The sequence below is a fragment of the Haemorhous mexicanus genome, chromosome 19 (assembly GCF_027477595.1).
Source record: "Haemorhous mexicanus isolate bHaeMex1 chromosome 19, bHaeMex1.pri, whole genome shotgun sequence".
Lineage (NCBI taxonomy): Eukaryota > Metazoa > Chordata > Aves > Passeriformes > Fringillidae > Haemorhous > Haemorhous mexicanus.
The window spans coordinates 11,430,185-11,446,656 of NC_082359.1; the positions used below are offsets into that span (position 1 = coordinate 11,430,185).

The 16,472-nt window shown below is 42.2% G+C and overlaps 1 protein-coding gene and 1 long non-coding RNA gene across 4 annotated transcripts in view; one reads left to right on the forward strand and one right to left on the reverse strand.

Moving 5' to 3' along the window:
• IFT81 (intraflagellar transport 81) overlaps positions 1-6,196 on the forward strand; it is a 37,374-nt gene extending 31,178 nt beyond the window's left edge. Inside the window, exons 15-18 of the mRNA XM_059863575.1 lie at positions 123-194; positions 283-368; positions 3,886-3,931; positions 4,837-6,196. Coding sequence (XP_059719558.1) covers positions 123-194; positions 283-368; positions 3,886-3,931; positions 4,837-5,019 — 387 coding nt within the window. The 3' untranslated portion in view covers positions 5,020-6,196. The remainder of the gene's footprint in view (positions 1-122; positions 195-282; positions 369-3,885; positions 3,932-4,836) is intronic.
• The window catches only part of LOC132336263 (uncharacterized), a 48,030-nt gene that overhangs the window by 11,915 nt on the left and 19,643 nt on the right, over positions 1-16,472 (reverse strand). For 2 of the 3 annotated variants that reach the window (XR_009488836.1, XR_009488834.1), the window contains exons 3-5: positions 16,177-16,308; positions 7,584-7,787; positions 249-441 (exon numbers count right to left, since the gene is read on the reverse strand). This is a non-coding gene — a long non-coding RNA (uncharacterized LOC132336263). Of the gene's footprint in view, positions 1-248; positions 460-7,583; positions 7,788-16,176; positions 16,309-16,472 lie in introns of all 3 variants that reach the window. The other variant, XR_009488835.1, reaches the window with a different exon arrangement.

Below are 16,472 nucleotides of genomic sequence, written 5' to 3' on the forward strand. Positions count from 1 at the left end.
TTATTACTTTTGTTCTTCTTATTATTAATATTATAAACTCTCATGGTTTATATGGCAACACAGGGCATCTCCTGGGAGCTGGCAGTCACCATGTGCTTTGGAATCTTTCTCTTTTCCCACAGGAAGTGAAAGGGCTTCTTGAGGAGTGTGCCCAGGAAGAGAGTAACTACCGTTACATTAACTGCATGAAAAGGGTGAGAGCACAAACTGTTCACTGTGAAATGACATGGCAATTACCATATACACACCCATATATGTATTGGATGGTGTGTTTCTTCACAGAGCCTGGAGATCCAGCTGCAGCGTGCCAAGGAGGAGATGAAGGCCTACGTGTCCCCAGACCCGCAGGAGCGGCGCAGGGCGGTTCGGTGAGCGGGGCAGGGCTCTCTCCCCTTGGCAGGATTCTCTCCCCTTGGCAGGATTCTCTCCCCTCAGGGTGACCTGAAGGAGATTCACAAACTGAGGCTGAAGTCAGGAATTTTCTCATTGGCATTTGGGCTGGAGGAGTTCACCTGATAAATTTAGAAAACTATAATAATCTAAAAATAAGCATCTCGGATTCCAGCCTATACTGCTGTGAACGCACAAGTTCTGTCAGACATACCAGGAGATGTGCCCCTCCCACTGGAGATTCTCAGCCCAGGACAGGCTTTAACTGGCAGCCCCACACCCTGAGGATGGTTCTGCACCACCCCATGAACCTCCATCTTTACCCTCAGTTTCACTGACTCCAGTAAAAAGCCACTTCCTTCATCCCATGACTCTTTTCAGGACCCCTCGCCTTTGACTGGCAGTAAGAGAAACAGGAAATACTATAAATTGAGCTGCTGATTATTTTTGGTGTAGTTTTCTATTTTAAATAGAAATTTTTCCTGCCAAAGATGGAAATGTTTTCTGAGAATAAGATATTTCGGATTCATTATCTGTGCTAAGAAGTCTAAATGTTACCATGTCATAGAGATGTTTTACACTTAACTAAGTGTAACTAAACTAAATATTTTTGTGAAAGTATCCTGTTGAAAATTTTGTGTATGTTCAATCTTCTAATACAACGTAAAAGCTGAAACAAAATTCAGGCAACAGTCAACAAACTGTTTCAAAATTAAGCATCAGGAAAATCCAAAACATTTATCATTTCCAGTTGGTAAAAGTTTCAAAATAGCCAGGGCTTATTCTTCATAATTAGCTTTTCAAAGTTTCAGAATATTGCATGTAACAGAAATTCTGTTTTCCAGAAAAGTAAATCTTAGATCCTTGTTATCAACAAAATAATCCAGTTGGTGTCAGTAGTTTTACAAGGTGGTCTTTGCTTTCCCACCACAGTATTTCCCAGTCATGAAAACATTTATCAAAACAGTTTTAAAATTCATGTTTACTCAGTTTTATGGCCATTGATAGGGAAATGTGTCAGACAGTGAGAAAAGTCCAGGGATTCTCTCAGGAGAATCCATCAGACCCTTTCCTGAAGCCCCTTGCACTGGTACCAGTGGAGCTGCATCTCCATGGTCTAGAAGAGGAGGCAGAGATCTCCAGGAAGGGAATGACCAGAGTAAGAGACCTTCTGCAAGGATGTGAGGCATGGGAGTGCTCAAACACTGGGTAGTAAAGAGTGTAGCAAAGTAAGAGTAAGCAAAGAATCCAAACTTCAAACGTTGGGAAGGGACAAGAGAAGGATGAGGAGAGAAAAAGTGATGGAGGCTGAGAGGGCTCTTGCTCCATCTCACAAAATAATGAAAGGCTGTAAGAAATAAACATTTATCTAATGAAGGAAAGATGAATCAGCACAATTAAGCAGAAGGCTGAACAGATAAAACCTTAATGATGATGTGAATATTCATGAGGATGAGGACCTGAGGCAGCAGGGTCAGACAGTGGGGAGTGGGAGCTCAGGTTGGTTCCCTCCAACTCAAATCCTTGGGAATTGAACATCCAGGATGTGGGGATTCACACGGAGCAGCCATCAGAGCCCAGTGCTGGGGTAGAGCACGAGCCCAGGCATGCAATCCCAGGTATGGGGAGGGAATGTGAGCAGGCTCTTACCCCTCTGTGCTGTCCCCGTTTCACTTCCCCACTGTGGAAATGATCCTCCCACAGGGACCAGCCAGTCCTGACCTTGCTAAGAGGTCACAGAGCTGTCTCATTTCAATGAGTTACAGCAAGGTTCAGTAGAGAGATCTTAGCAAAATATAAAATGAGACAATGAGATTTTTCTCTAGACATCCCTTTAGAACCTGAATGTATTTTTCAGCAAGTGCTGGAATGTAAACGGAGTAAAAATGAACCATAAATAGAATTGCACTTTCCTAACAACGTATTGAACAAAAAATGTCTTAATTCAGACCCTCTTTATTGAATATAAACTCTCTGTTCCGTGGAGTCACTTGTCAGGAATGTGAAAAGTTAATTTTCTTTTCTAAAAATAAAAAGTTGTGGAGTTTTAACAAAGTTATTAAGTTACATTCTTTCCAGTCATCATTATAAATAGTAAAGAAAAACTTACTAGGAAAGACATAAAATTTTCTGATGATTACTTTGAAAACTCTACTTAAAAAAAAAAAAAAAAAAAAAAAAAAAAAAAAAAGAGGGTGTTCTGGAGGCCAAATGTGTGAGAACATGTGCTGTGTGCCAGGGCAAAGAAGCAGCTTCAGCCAGGATTGCTGGGATCAGTGGGACAGCACAGCACCTGGAGCAGCCTCAGCACAGCTCTGATCTGTTCTGGCTGAAATTGTCCAAGAGCAAGAGATCCTAAAGTGATCCAGCTCCGTTCCTGTGGAGGCAGGACCAGCTGCCCCAGGCCCGAGTGCTCCAGTCAAAGTCCTGCAGTACTTGGGAGAAAGGGAAGGAATAAGGGAACACAGAGCTTTGGGTCCACACAGCTGCTCTCACACTCCAGGAAACCCTCAGCTTCTGGCATCGTGAAGGGGGACATTTCTTTCTGGAAATGATGATTTCTCTACTCAGAGGTCATCTACCCTGAGCACTTTAGAAAACTGTTTAAATGAGCTGGGTTATTTGGAATTCCATGAGCTGATTCTCACACCAGAAAAATATAATAATTACACACAAAATAGAATTGATTTTTTTTTTCCAAATGGCTCAGTGCACAGGGTTTTTTTTCTATTGTCACATTTCAGAAAAGCTAAAGATAAGTCCCTGTGCTGTCTGTGGACGGTGCTGTTGTGGTTTGCATATTTTACTGTCAGGGGTCATGTGTCAGCTCTGGGTATGGCAGAGAGATGAGGCCACCTGGTACACACAGAGGTGGCCAGCCAGGGCTTTCCATGCTACAAGGCAGCATTAACACTTCTCAGCCTGTACTCAGGCCCAAAATGTGAGGGCTGTTTTCTGGGAGAGGAACGTGCAGCATTGCCACTGCACTCAGTGGCCTTCTCAGGCCTGGGCTGAAATGCCATTTCCCCTCATTCCTGGACTTTTCCCCTCATTCCTGGACTTTCCCCCTCATCCCAATGCTGCATTCACAGCAGTTAAGGGCTGTGGGTCTGGAAATTCTGACACCTGTACGAGTGAGGCTGTGGCTCCCCTTGGGATGTCACCAGGATAAATTAATTACAAAAAGGATCAGGATCTCATCTGCATGGCCTCACTGTTGCCCTCAGGCTGGAAGGAACAGTGATCATGCCTGCTTCAAAAATGTTAGAGACCTTAGCCAGTATCACTTTTCCCAGCTGCACAGCTGAGACAAGGGGATCTGATCCTTCATATCAAGGATTCATTTTGTCCAATGACAAAAAGGTTTCTTTGTGTTTCCTCTTCTGTCTCATTTATGAACCTCCCAATACTTCCATCATTTTCCATGTTTGCATCTTTATTCTGCCCTGTTATATAGAGCCAAATCATGATAAAATCATTTTATGTTTCCTTTAGAGAACAGTATACACGAATAATCCTTGAACAAGAAAACCTTGGGAAGGTAAGGATGAGGCTTTTACCTTGTACAGCCATTGTACAGTTTGTATTTTTGTGGGGCTGTGGTCAGTCTTTTATAAAAAGCATTGTGCAGCCTACAAAGAAAATTCCATCACTGCTGGCATTGGTAATTAATACCCTGGAAAAGGATCCTGCTCCCTCCTCAGGGCTTGATTTCCTGCAGGGAATAGCATGAGCTGCTGTAAGGGATAGGCTAACAGCTCAATGTGACAGCACATTCCCTGAAAACCATTTGGATAAGACCCTGAACAGGGGCATAACGAACTGTGCCAGCTCAGATTTTCTGCTGTATATAAAGCAACCTGTTGAAGACAATAAATTCTGAGCCTGTCACCCTTATCACTGCTGCTAAAGGCCAGGGGATCAGCAGTGTCAGACAAAAGCAGTTGTCCAGTTTTAATCTTGTCTGAAGCTCAGATCAGCAGGGACGAGGCTGGGCTTAGCAAGTCACACCAAACAGCTTTTATTAATTTCCTTTTCTTACTCAGTCTGAGTGATTTTTACAGGTCTGGGCTGCCTCTCTTAATAATCAGGAGGAGGTTTAATTGTAAAACATTGATTTCGTGTTAGAGTATCTTGGTATGAATCCATTGCAGGTTGTACCTTGTTACTGCAAGGGCTCTGCATGGAAATGATGTCAGATTTTTAGCATAAGTTCTCAAATAGATAAGACTAGACAGTTAAAAACCATGGAAATAGTTGTCAATCCATACAAAGATCTAAGTCCCAGGTGTTAATGCCTTTAGCACTTGCAGGGAGTGTTATCAGTGTGAACTAAACGATATTTCCATAGCATATAAAAATCTCTGTCACTCCAAGCTGCTTATGTGAGCAACTTTTGTGGTGTAGAGCTGTTGCAGAAACCTGGTATTTTTGTATTTTTAACAGAAACTACGAGAGAAACAGAAAGTTGTCCGGGAAAGTCACGGGCCGAATATGAAGCAAATGAAAATGTGGCAGGACTTTGAGAAATTAATGGAATGTAAGAGAGAATGTTTTCTGAAACAACAAAATCAAGCAGCCATTGGTCAGATCATTCAGGAAGGAGGTAAAGATAGGCTTGTATTATGAATTCTTCCTCCTGATACCTACATGAAGTAAGAGGACTCTTGTTAAATACTGTTGCTTTCATCAATTCTACAATTTTTGTACATGGTTTGGTTTTGGTGCATAAACAGAGAGAGCAAAGAACCCCTCTGGAAGCTTTTGCTCCAGTGTCTCAGTGCCCATGTGCCATGGCTAGAAGCTGTTGGGAGGGCTGCACTGGGGTGAACCTGCTCGTAAATCCGTGTTTTAGGAGGCCAGGAATGGCATCTGCAGGGAGATCAAAGGGAAACAAATCCTCTGCAGGGTCACAGAAAACTCACGTAATTGCTCTGCCTCTCATTCTCTATTGATAAGGTTACATTTTTGCAAGGCCTGAGAGTCTTGATGTTGTATAATTGTGGCCCTCCTGGCTTGGCCCTGTTGTCCCCATTGTCCTTACCCACCCAGTGTGGCAGCAGGAGCTCTTGGCCTGGCCCCAGCACTCCTGGCCATTCTTTCCTTGCACGGTTGAGCTCAGCTGATTGCCTGGAGAACAATCACTTGGATTCTGAGCTTTTTCCATTATCTTTTGCTGTTGTTGTTTTTAACAGAAGTTTTTTCCTTGCACATTTACCCCCTTTATATTTTCTGAGAGTGAAAATGTAAAGGGAGCTCAGCTGAAGCTTTCCCCAGGGAAGAGTTTTGAGCTGTTTTGTCTGCACAGTGCAATTCCAAAGGGATTACACACACAGAGAGGGTCAGCCCAGGGCTTGGGGTTATCCATGGATGCAGATATGGCCCAGGGGTTCTTGCATCTGGCCTGGAGTGCAGCCCTGAGCAGCTGTCCCTGCTCTCAGAGGTGGGATGGAGGTGAGGACTGAGAGTGTCCCTCACACGCCACCATTCCAGATCAGCAGCTCCTGGCCCCCATCACAGATCAGCAGCACAGAGATAATTCTGTGGGACCACAACTCCTGCTGTTCTCCTATGGCTTACTGGATTTCTAGATAGGTTGGTGGGGTTTTTTATAGTTTTTCCTGCCTGAAGTAGTGTCTTTTTTCAGGATATGAAAAAAGTAATTTTGCTTTCTTTGATACCTAACTATGAGATCTTTTTCTGGTTTCTATATCCAGAGAGTATGGTAATTATATATAGAGTTCTTGGTTTGCCTTTGCATTAAATATATTTGTTAACAGGACTAAAATAAAAGCTGGCAAAACTACATTTTGACTGTATGGTATTCTTCTTTTTCACATTTTTTAGGTGAAAGAAGGAAATTGTTGGTGGCTGGGCCACAGGAAAAATGGGTTATTTAATTACATTTATTTGAGAAGCTTCCAAAGGGATCGCAGTGAGGAGTGGGTCTCAGATCTGCAGATCTCAGGACATCCTCATGCCAGCCCTCCCACACTGCCAAATAGCTGGAGATAGTTTTTCCCAACAGCTGCACCCTGACCCCACTGTCCCAGGCCAGGGAGAGCAGGGTGCTCCTGGCACAGGTGGAAGGAAGGCACAGGCACAGGTGGAGCTGTGCCACCACCCCCTGCCTCCAGGAGCTGATTGCTGCAGGATGCAGTGAGGCAGGGAAGGAATCTCTGGCAGGGAGAAGCTCAGGAAAAGCCAGGCTGTGTGGGGTGGGCACAGCCATCTCCAGAGACACCTGGGTGCTTTGTGCCATCATTCCCACACAGCACCTGCCCAGGGTGCAGAGCTGCAGGAGCCATGGCAAAGCCATTCCTGGACTTCCAACGGAGGCGTTCGCTGAAGGCTTGACAGCAACAGGAAAATAGCAGAGACAAGGAGATGTGAGACACGCTGAAAACGTGGGATAATCACCAAAAATGGACATTTGGGTTACTTAGGAATCAGCCTGTGGTTCAGAGTCACTAGACAGGGCAGGGAGAAAGGGGATTTCATAGACTGGAAGTCAAAACTTTTAACCAAACCTTAGAAATCTTATTTGACTGGACCCTTTAACAAAGATGTATGACAGGGATTAGCCTGCTGCCCAGGAAAAAGCAATGCCTTGGAAATTCACAGCAGTGATGTGGAGTAAGACTGAGTACAATCATTTTCTGATTTTCTGTTCAGTTACCCTAAAAATAGTTCATCTTTCTTCCTTATAAAAACAGTTTATTGCTAGTTACTCAAAGATGACGTGATTGTTGTACTGATCTGATTAGTGCTCTGTCATTTGGGCTGCACCAGGAAAGGGCACACATTATACACTGCAGCAGCAGCAGCAAAATGACTTTCTGAGATGAAGCAAAAAGTCATAATAACTGTTATCAAAGGAAAATTGGAAAAACTGAAACACTATTTTTAGCTTTTTATCCAAGTGGACATTTAATGAATGCAGCTTTAATGGATTCTGTTCACTGGCTTTTCCACCTAGTTCAGGATGTGGTAGGAACAGTCAAAAATCTTGGAATTTCACAGTTTTCCTATCTTGCAACAGAAAGCTAACTTAGCAGTTTTTTACTTTGTTAGTATTAATAGCCTGACTGGTTAATAAGATTAAACATTCTAAATGGAAAAATACTTGCATTTCTATTGGGAAGGTCCAAATAAATCAAAAATTTAGGTAAATTTGGGGCAGTAGCACTTACCAAATTTGTCCCAGCTGGAACACCAATCTGAGCAGTCACACGAGCAGCAGCTCACTTTCTTTCCAAAGGCTTCTCCTTATCCCTATCCAGAACTGGAGGAGGAGGCATCCCAGCTATAAAGCTACTGTAATATTCTGCAGATTTGGGGGATTTAGTGATGTTGATTTCAGCTGTCCTTGGAGCTACAGCAAGATCCACATGGACCTGAGAGATGAAATAGTTCCAGACATCAGAAACAGGCATGAGAAAGCAGCACATCCACTGTTTTGTGGGAGCAGCCATTCACCATCTGGGTATCAGATAATTTGGTTTATATTAGAGGTACCATCTTACTTCCATTTGAACTATAATAACTAAAATGGATGTTCTAAAACTTCCTTTGCTACCCAAATCTAGGATTGCTTATTTTCCTCTCTTTACTCTCATGGAGATTACTACTGAGGATGTCACATGCATATAGGTGCCCACAGCCATGAAGGTTTTTTTGTTGAAATATTCCAGTTTGCAGAGGTTCCTAGACAAGACTTCCCTGCAGTGTGATGCTGCTCTCAGTTGCAGAGCAGGCTGCAGCAGAGGTGGCAGCAGTGCCTGGAGATGCCCATGGCTGATGGAATCAATATGGGATCTTGCTCAGGAGCTGGAGGTGCAGCTCAGAGCTGCACCTTGGTTCACTGTTCTGTGTCTGGCCCAGAGGCAGCTGGTGCTCACTCCCTGGTGACTGTCCCCAGAGAGCCACGCATGCAGAGCCCATGCATCCCTCTCTGGCAGTGCTTGGCCAGCCTGGAGCCAGCTCCCCCAGGGAGGCAGATGGTGACTGACTGAAGACAGGGGACTGGAGCTCTGTCACCTGAAGTGTCCCCTTGGGGTAAGGCTGTGACACAGTGTGGGACACTCCTCCATCACCCCGGCTGGGACAAGGGCAGCTCTGGGTTCTCTCCGGCCCTGTTTGCTCAGAGTTCATTTAAAAGGCAAATCCCAGTGCCCGGGGTTATCACTCCCGGCAGGAGGTTCCTGCCCAGGGAATGCCGTTAACCCTTCAGCTGCCTCGCTCCAGTGCGCTGTAACGGGACTGACATCCCACGGCCGTGCCAGCGTTCCAGTAAGGAAGTGTTACACGAATCAACAACTTTATCACAAGGTCCCACCTGTCTGGCAACACCCCCATGGGGAGTTGTTTTCTAACAATCAGAATCTGACCTATTTCCAGCTCGTTTAAAGAGTTCTTTAAATTCTCTCTGTATTACAAGCGGGCTCTCCAAACTCCCGAGGCAATCCGTGTTATTCCAAGGGCACTGGGTGAAAAGGGCATTTTTCACACTGATTCCCTGATTCCAGGTGGTGTCATCCTGGGTGAGCAGCTCTGGGGACATGGAGAAGGAACAAACATGTCCCAAATAATCAGCAGGAACTGGGAGACAAACCTGACTTTCACAAGCCCTGACTTCAGTGGGAGTTTTGCCAAAACAAGGTCTGCTGGATTTAGCTCTGTTCTTCATCCTGACAGAACAAGCAGGAATTAAAGGGCCCATCATCAGATTTATAGCACACTGAAAATAAAAAAAACAGTAATTATCTAAAATAACGCCTTTCAGCCAACACAAATCAATGTTCCATTGGACATGTTCTAATTTATAACAAAAATTAAATGTTTGTGGAAGATTTTCTCAGCACAAACAATCGAAATAACAAGTCTTGAGCAAAGTGGTTTGATTTTTTTGTAGACATTTATGAGAGGCTGTTGCACAAATCCAGTGCTGAAATATTGAGTGTTTATCATTTGATGAAAACTGTATTCTTTACCTTGTATTTAAAGGCATTGTTTATATTTATTATTTTAAAGTGTATTTTTGCCTTTAGTTTTGCCATTCCATTCTGCATAGTAATGAAAAAACTCCATTTTTGCTAATTAGGATACACATCCAGCATTTGTGGAAAGCCAGGAGCTGGAGTTTTTTTCCTGCAAATGGATCTACTCAAGCCAATGTCTATTTTCCTGCTTCAGTTCAGTCCCTTAATACACAGTAAGATGTCATTTTTAACCTTCTAAGTTTTATTGCAATTGCTCAAGTTCTAAACCCACTCATTTATACAATAAGCACTTAATTAAATCTACTCTTGAAATAGGCTAAAGCCCAAACCTGCACTTTTTGCTAATACCAGGAAAAGTGCAGTTGACAGGAATATGGGAAATGGGATCTTACCAGCTATCAAAGAGAGATTCCTTTCTCTCTCCCTACTCATTTTTCCTGGAATGGAATAGGAAATATGCTTTGCTCTTTGGGAGCAACAACAACAACAACCATAAAGATTTACATCACATACAAATAATGATCAAGTAAGGGAAGTATTGAAGGAAAATTTCTTTATACATTTTGCAACTGGTTCATACTGAAAAAACCCCTAAAAACCATTAATATTCTCTGCAGTTAAAATTTGGGGGGTGGGGGGGAAATGTTTGGATTTTTGAAACTGGATTATTCTTTATTAAACAGCAGTTGAAACTCTAAGGTTATAAAGAATTAATAATTCAGCAGTTTACTTGGTTTACACTACCACAGCATTTTCTGGTGAGTAAACCAGGGTTTAGGCATTTCTTTGCAGTTATTATAGAAGTTTTAGAGCCATTAGTGAAGAATTACCAAGAGCAAAAAGGGCTGATTAATTTCTTTGGGATTCTAAAAATGGAAACATTTTAAATTAAAATCACATTAAAATTGTACATTTTGCTTATCAACTGCTATTTAAATGATGCAGTGCCCTAAAGCAGCTTTCTGTGGACTGTAGCATTAAAACCTTGGAGATTTTATAAAGTATTTATAAAACACTGTCCCCATCTCCCTCGTTGTGTGCTTGGAGCCTGCCGTGTTTTTATAGCGCGTTAAAAAGCAAACAGAACTCTCAGAGCACTCAAAGTCACCCACAGACAACCTGTTCCACAAATACTTTACACTGATCTTACATCTTCTGGCCCAAAGGGTTTCTCTCCTTGGTTTTCCCTTCCTGTGGGCTCAGGGAGCAGTGAGGGAGGCAGTTCATGTTCCTGGGGCAGTGAGGGGAATTTGGGCAGTGCCAGGAACTGGGCAGTGCCAGCATCATCCTGACATTAAATCTCCTCCAGCAAACGTCTCCCACAGCTCTGACCAGGCTCTAACAGCGAGGGGCAGCGTGCCTCGCTCACAGTGGGCTCTTGCTGTGCTGTTACTGCTCCTTTTGTGCTTTTTATTTACTATGCTGCACTTCAATATTTCTATGGGAAATGCACCACTTTTAACTCTCACACCATGAAGGTTCTTTTCTGCTTCTTGGTTAAACTGAAGGGTGATCATAAAACACAAGGAGAGGGAAAGAGGGAACTCATCTACTGGAAAAAGCACTATAAATATTTTCCCGGGGTCATGGACACCACCTTGTATCACTTCACCCTGTGTTGTGGAAAGAATTAGACAACCCTTGCATGAAATATCTAAAAGGTGTTTACAATTCAATCCCAAATTAACGTGGCTTTTTCTTTAAAGAAAACATCCCCTAATTCTTAATTCTGTAATCAAATTTATTTTCAGCCTTTGAGGGGATTCACTTGCCGGTGACTTGGCAGTGTCAGACAAATGTTTGACTTTTATTCTGACACTTGTTGAAGAATTTGATTGAAACTATATATGTCTAGATAACACCCAACAAAGTGCCCCTCTTGCGTTTGTTTCGAGATATTTTTGGAAACAACAGAGGCGACCTTGGACAGAGCTGCTTTTCCAATTTAGGAATTCATTTGATCTAAGAGAGTAAAATTATACTCTTTAATCCTTTCGTGTACCCACAAACCAGACAGTTTAATTTTATGCTACTACAGAATTGTTTTTTCTGTACCTTCTTGGCAGTGTTGATCTGTTTAGGATAAGAATTAGTTTGGGTAATCAACAGCTACTTTCAAATGTACACATAAATAGTTTCTGATGTATCACATGCCCCTTAAAAATATTGTGTAATCCAGAATCTCAGCAGCTCTTTATGTAACACCTTTGCTCCTCTAGAACCAGTGCCAATAAAAGGTGTTTGCCTTTGTCTTTGCTTAGAAAAATGGGATTTCAAGGCAGAGCTCACAGAGACTTGATGTAAAATCTAAATGGGGAGTGGAAGGGGCTGACACTTGTCCCCTCCAGCACAAAGGCTGTTTGTCAGGCTCCCAGTGGAAAAGCCAAGGTCTGGAGCCAGGTCCTCTCTCCCCCAATTGTTCTCTCCTGACTTGGGTTGCCAGCTGTGCAATTGTCTCTGCAAGGTTTTATTGCATCTAATCACTTAGGATGTGTTAAATAGTTTGCACTTAATTTTCTATACAATCAATATATTTTAATTCATTTGTATTGCTCTGCTACAGACCTCCTGCACTCAGGGACAAAATGGGATTAGTTTGTGGCAATGATAATGCAGTTTCCCTGCTGGAAACAAAAGGAGAACTGACAGAGTAAATGTTCTTGTCATTTATCCTGTACAAGATTTGCTCCCTTCAATATTAATGTTGTCCAGTGTTACCTAATGATCAAATCCAAGGAATAACACAGAAACTAAATCTGCACATGCCAGTGGGATTTATCTGGGATAAGTGGCATATGCTTGGGAGTATATTGTTTATATTAATTTGATCACACTCCGTGTCAGTGCACACTTTTATAGCTCTGTTACACTCTGACTCTGACTGATGGCTCAAGTTCTAACTCCAGAATATCCAGTTCCCTGATTTTATGGCATTGTCATGTAAAGTATTTGTGGACAGCTTAAGAGAAGCGACTCTGATCCTGTGAATCCATGTGACTACATTGGCACACCCACAAATCAGGTTAAAATGAACTATTTGGTACAGCAGCTCCATCACAGAATCTCAAAATAATTGACAAACAAGTCATAGTGAATTCTGTTGGCCATGTAGCCAGATCAATAAGTTGCTGCATTAATGTTTTTTTCTGGATGAACAAACCCCACTCTGGAACTGAACAGAAGCAAAGTAGGAATCCAGTCCCTGTCTCTGGGCTGTGGTCTCAGGGCATGCCCAGGATTCCCAACCTGATGTCCCTGTGAACCCTCCTGAGGCTGATCCTGAATATTGTTATTCAGGCCCCCAAGCCCCCATCCAGCCCGAGGTTTGGGCTGCTGGAACACAAAGGAATTTGTGTTCTCAAACGTCACCGAATTTCCCAGCGCACGAGTCAGTGTCCTCACTTGGAGTATCCTCAGCTGACCCTGCCACTGCCTGAAAAGCAATTCAGGAGAGAAATCTCTGGACATTTGAGATGTGAGAATTCATTGAAAAGTGTAATGGAAAGGTCAGAACAGATAAAAACTAAACAAACATGATACAGACAGAGATAAAGGCAATTCCTGAAGGAGCTTTTAATTATATTGCAAAGAGGAATTTCAAACATAAAAAGCATCACAACTCCTTCATGGAGCTAATGGAGTCAACAAAATGAAATGTGAGATTTTTCTCCTACCCTGAGATTTTTTTGGAATGCCAGAGAGATAAGATCAGGAGAAGCCCTGTGTGCAAGTGTGCACACAAGGTTGGGTCTCACTTAGAAATCAGAATACAACCTGGAATTTGTGGGCTCATTCTTTGTACATTTCAGTTGTTAACAAGTGTCTACTTTGTCCTGTAGCTGAAATATTGATTATATAACCTGACACTGAAATAACTGGGAATTCTATTTTTTCTTAGAGGAAATGAAGCTATTTTTAGTATTGTATTATATTATTGGAATATTGTTCAATGTTGTCTTCAAAAATTGCAAAGATGAATAAATGTGAAAGAGCTGCCAGAGAAAAACTGGCTGGCTTGGAGCATGGTAAGGGATGGGAGAGTGTGGGTTTCTGGTTTATTGCCCCAGGCAGCTCTGGACAAAGCTGCTGCTTCTGCTTGTCTGTCTCCTCCTCAGTGTGCTGGAATTGGCTGGATTAGCCCTCAAATAGAAGAGCAGCAGATTTATCTCTAAGCACTAAATCTTGCTTTTACATATGAGAACAACTCCAGGGTGACCTCAGTTAATGAATAACCCAGTCAATGGTGAAGGCTCCTATTTAGTCTGATAAATTTGGCCTTAAAAACTTTTGTTGATACAAGCATACACAACAGGGGAATAAAAACATTTTCCGCCATGAGAAATTCAGTGTCGAGAGAAAGAAAGATAATTAAATAGTCCTATAATTTCATTTTTAAAAAGTTATGTTTAAAAAACCCCCACAACTTTAGAATACAAAGTCAAAATTTTCATGAGAAAATTTAGACTTTTGGGAAGTCTAAATTTTCTCATGAAAAGCCCAGGTTCTTTAGTCAATACAAAAAATTAAAACCAAATCAAAATGCTTTGATGGAGAAGTTCTCCTTACACCATGTACAGCCTGTTACCGAGTAGTTCATTTGGAATCAGATGAACTCCTCATCACAGGCTCAGCAATGTTTCCAGTATTATATCCCACAAGGAGAGACATGAATACTGGAGTTTCATAATAAAGGAAATTTCTTTGATACAACAGCTGCATCAGAGCCAATTTCACCTGCAAACAAACAGTGCTAATGCAATTTATCTTTATTTGAAACAATCCATATGGGTACATCCAGTTTTTATAAAAGGGCATTCAACAGAGAGGTTTGTAATGTTGTGGCTTCCCTGGTGCATAAATATTGAATCCCCAAACACAACATTAGCTAATTAAGTTGGGGGTGATTATTGGCTGGAGGAAAAGAACACATTAAGTGAGCATGGGTTAGGCCTGCCCTCTCACTGCACACACTGTGGTTGCTCCCTGAATGCAAGGAGGATGTGGGTTTCCAGGAGATTAACCCCAGCAATAATTTGCACCTGGAATCTAAAAGGAAGCCAAAATAAAAATTGGATGGAGCTTCTTAAGTTGCAGGGTGCTGCATAGAAGTGTGGAACTTCAGCCAAAGCTTGCTCAAAACAAGAATCCCTCCAGTAAAATGGTGGTGAGAACTCTGCTTTCAGCTGAAGTTGTTCCTTGGCACACACCAACACATTCCATGAACAGTCAGGAGGAAAACCCAAGAGAAGAGGTGGGATTGTCCTGCTCTGTGGCACAACAGAGCCTAACCAGCTGGAATTATGGTGACAATATTTTTTTCAGAGGTGCTGGCACAACTCTGTGGGACTGGGACTGCACAGTCAGGCTTATCACAATCTCTTGGTGAAAGACGATTATTAACTCAGTTGTTCAGTTTATGGCCACAAAACAACTGAGAGCACAACTGAAGGGGTGGAGAGCTGCAGGTGAGGAGCTGGGGGAAAGGAACATGAAGAACAAGGGCTGGAGCTTCTTAAACTATCCTCTCACTCAAAAAAACCCCCAATTTCTGCAGAGCTGCACCTCTGGCTGCAGTCCCTGTTGTCCTCAATGTGCTTCAGGGACAGTATGAAGACAAATTAGAAAAATAACAACTGTTTTATTAAAAAGCTCCCAAGCCAAGGTGAAATTTTCCCTTCATCAAAACCTGCTCCCCTAATGGATGTTGAGTGATCACAAAGTTAAACAGCAGAAAACAAGACAGAGTTTTATCACTTAAGAAATGCCTACCAGGCAATCAGTGCTGGGAAGGCAGGAAATTAATACTCATAACTTCTGGTTACTCTGGCAGCAGGGTCGTGCTCCTCTCCTTCGTGTGAGTCTCAGAAAATGAAATACCAAGATACAGAATGATCACCTGGGCTTTTGATTTTCCAGGGAATGCTTTTCCCTGCATCACCTCATTGTCCTCCCCTCTGAGAACGTATGCATCTGTTAAAGTGGAACATATAGTTCTGGAAATGTGTCGCCTACACGATGGATAAATCAGACTGAGCCTCTTTCCTGATGTAATGTCTTGGACAGATCCCTCCTGAGCTCCTCCACAGGAATTTGGAACAAACAAAGGGAAATCAGACTGCCCTAATTAGTGCACCCCATCATTTACACTGACTTCATGACTTTTATTTAATGCCACAATAACTCCCAGACACACTGAACATGTTCTGTGTATTGATCGGTAATATGAGGTAAAATACAAGAACGGGGAGATTTTAAAAATGCTTATGCAAGAAACTGTGGAAAACATCAAAATACTGCAATCCAGTTGTGGGCTATTATGTAATTCAAGTAGACAATATTTTTCAATCTCTTAAGCAATGAAAATTTAAAATATGCAATAAACTCTACATTGCCATGTGTCTTGTTTATGGTCAGTTTAAGGATTGCAGACTGTGTCAGTCTGGTTTGGGCTTTGCCTTTGCCAAAGTGAGAGAGAAGTTGTAAAGGAAACATTCCTAACAGTATTTTTCTGAGTAAATGCTTTCATCCTGAGCTTTATTAAAAACACACATAACTAATGCAAATGTAATAATAACACACCTCATTGCCAGCAGTTTCTGCAATATCATTAAGATATGCATAAAAACGCCATATAAAATCAAGATGTCTGCTTACAGGAATGGTTAGACTCTCCTTAAGATCAACAGGATGACAATTTCTAGGGGAATAATTCCCTCCTGCTCTCAGTATAACCCCTGTGCACGGGATGAACTAACCTCTTTTGAGTCAATCAAGTCACACCTACCTGGGATAAAAGAGTGCGACCCAAATAATCCATAATTAGATCCTCAGCTGCCAGCACTATCAATCTCCTGGGGCCTGGGGTGGCCTGAGCTGCCCTCGTTCTCCAGCTGCATTTCAGGGAACAGGATTCATTCTTGAAAGAAAACATAAATTTTTCAGGCACGTGGAATACTAAAATAATGTTGTTGGACATTCATTGTCTTGAAGTATCTTAATTTGTTGCCATTAGCATATAATCAGGAACCAGGTGATGACCTTGCCAAGCAGAACAGCAATTATGATATTGCTCATGCAATT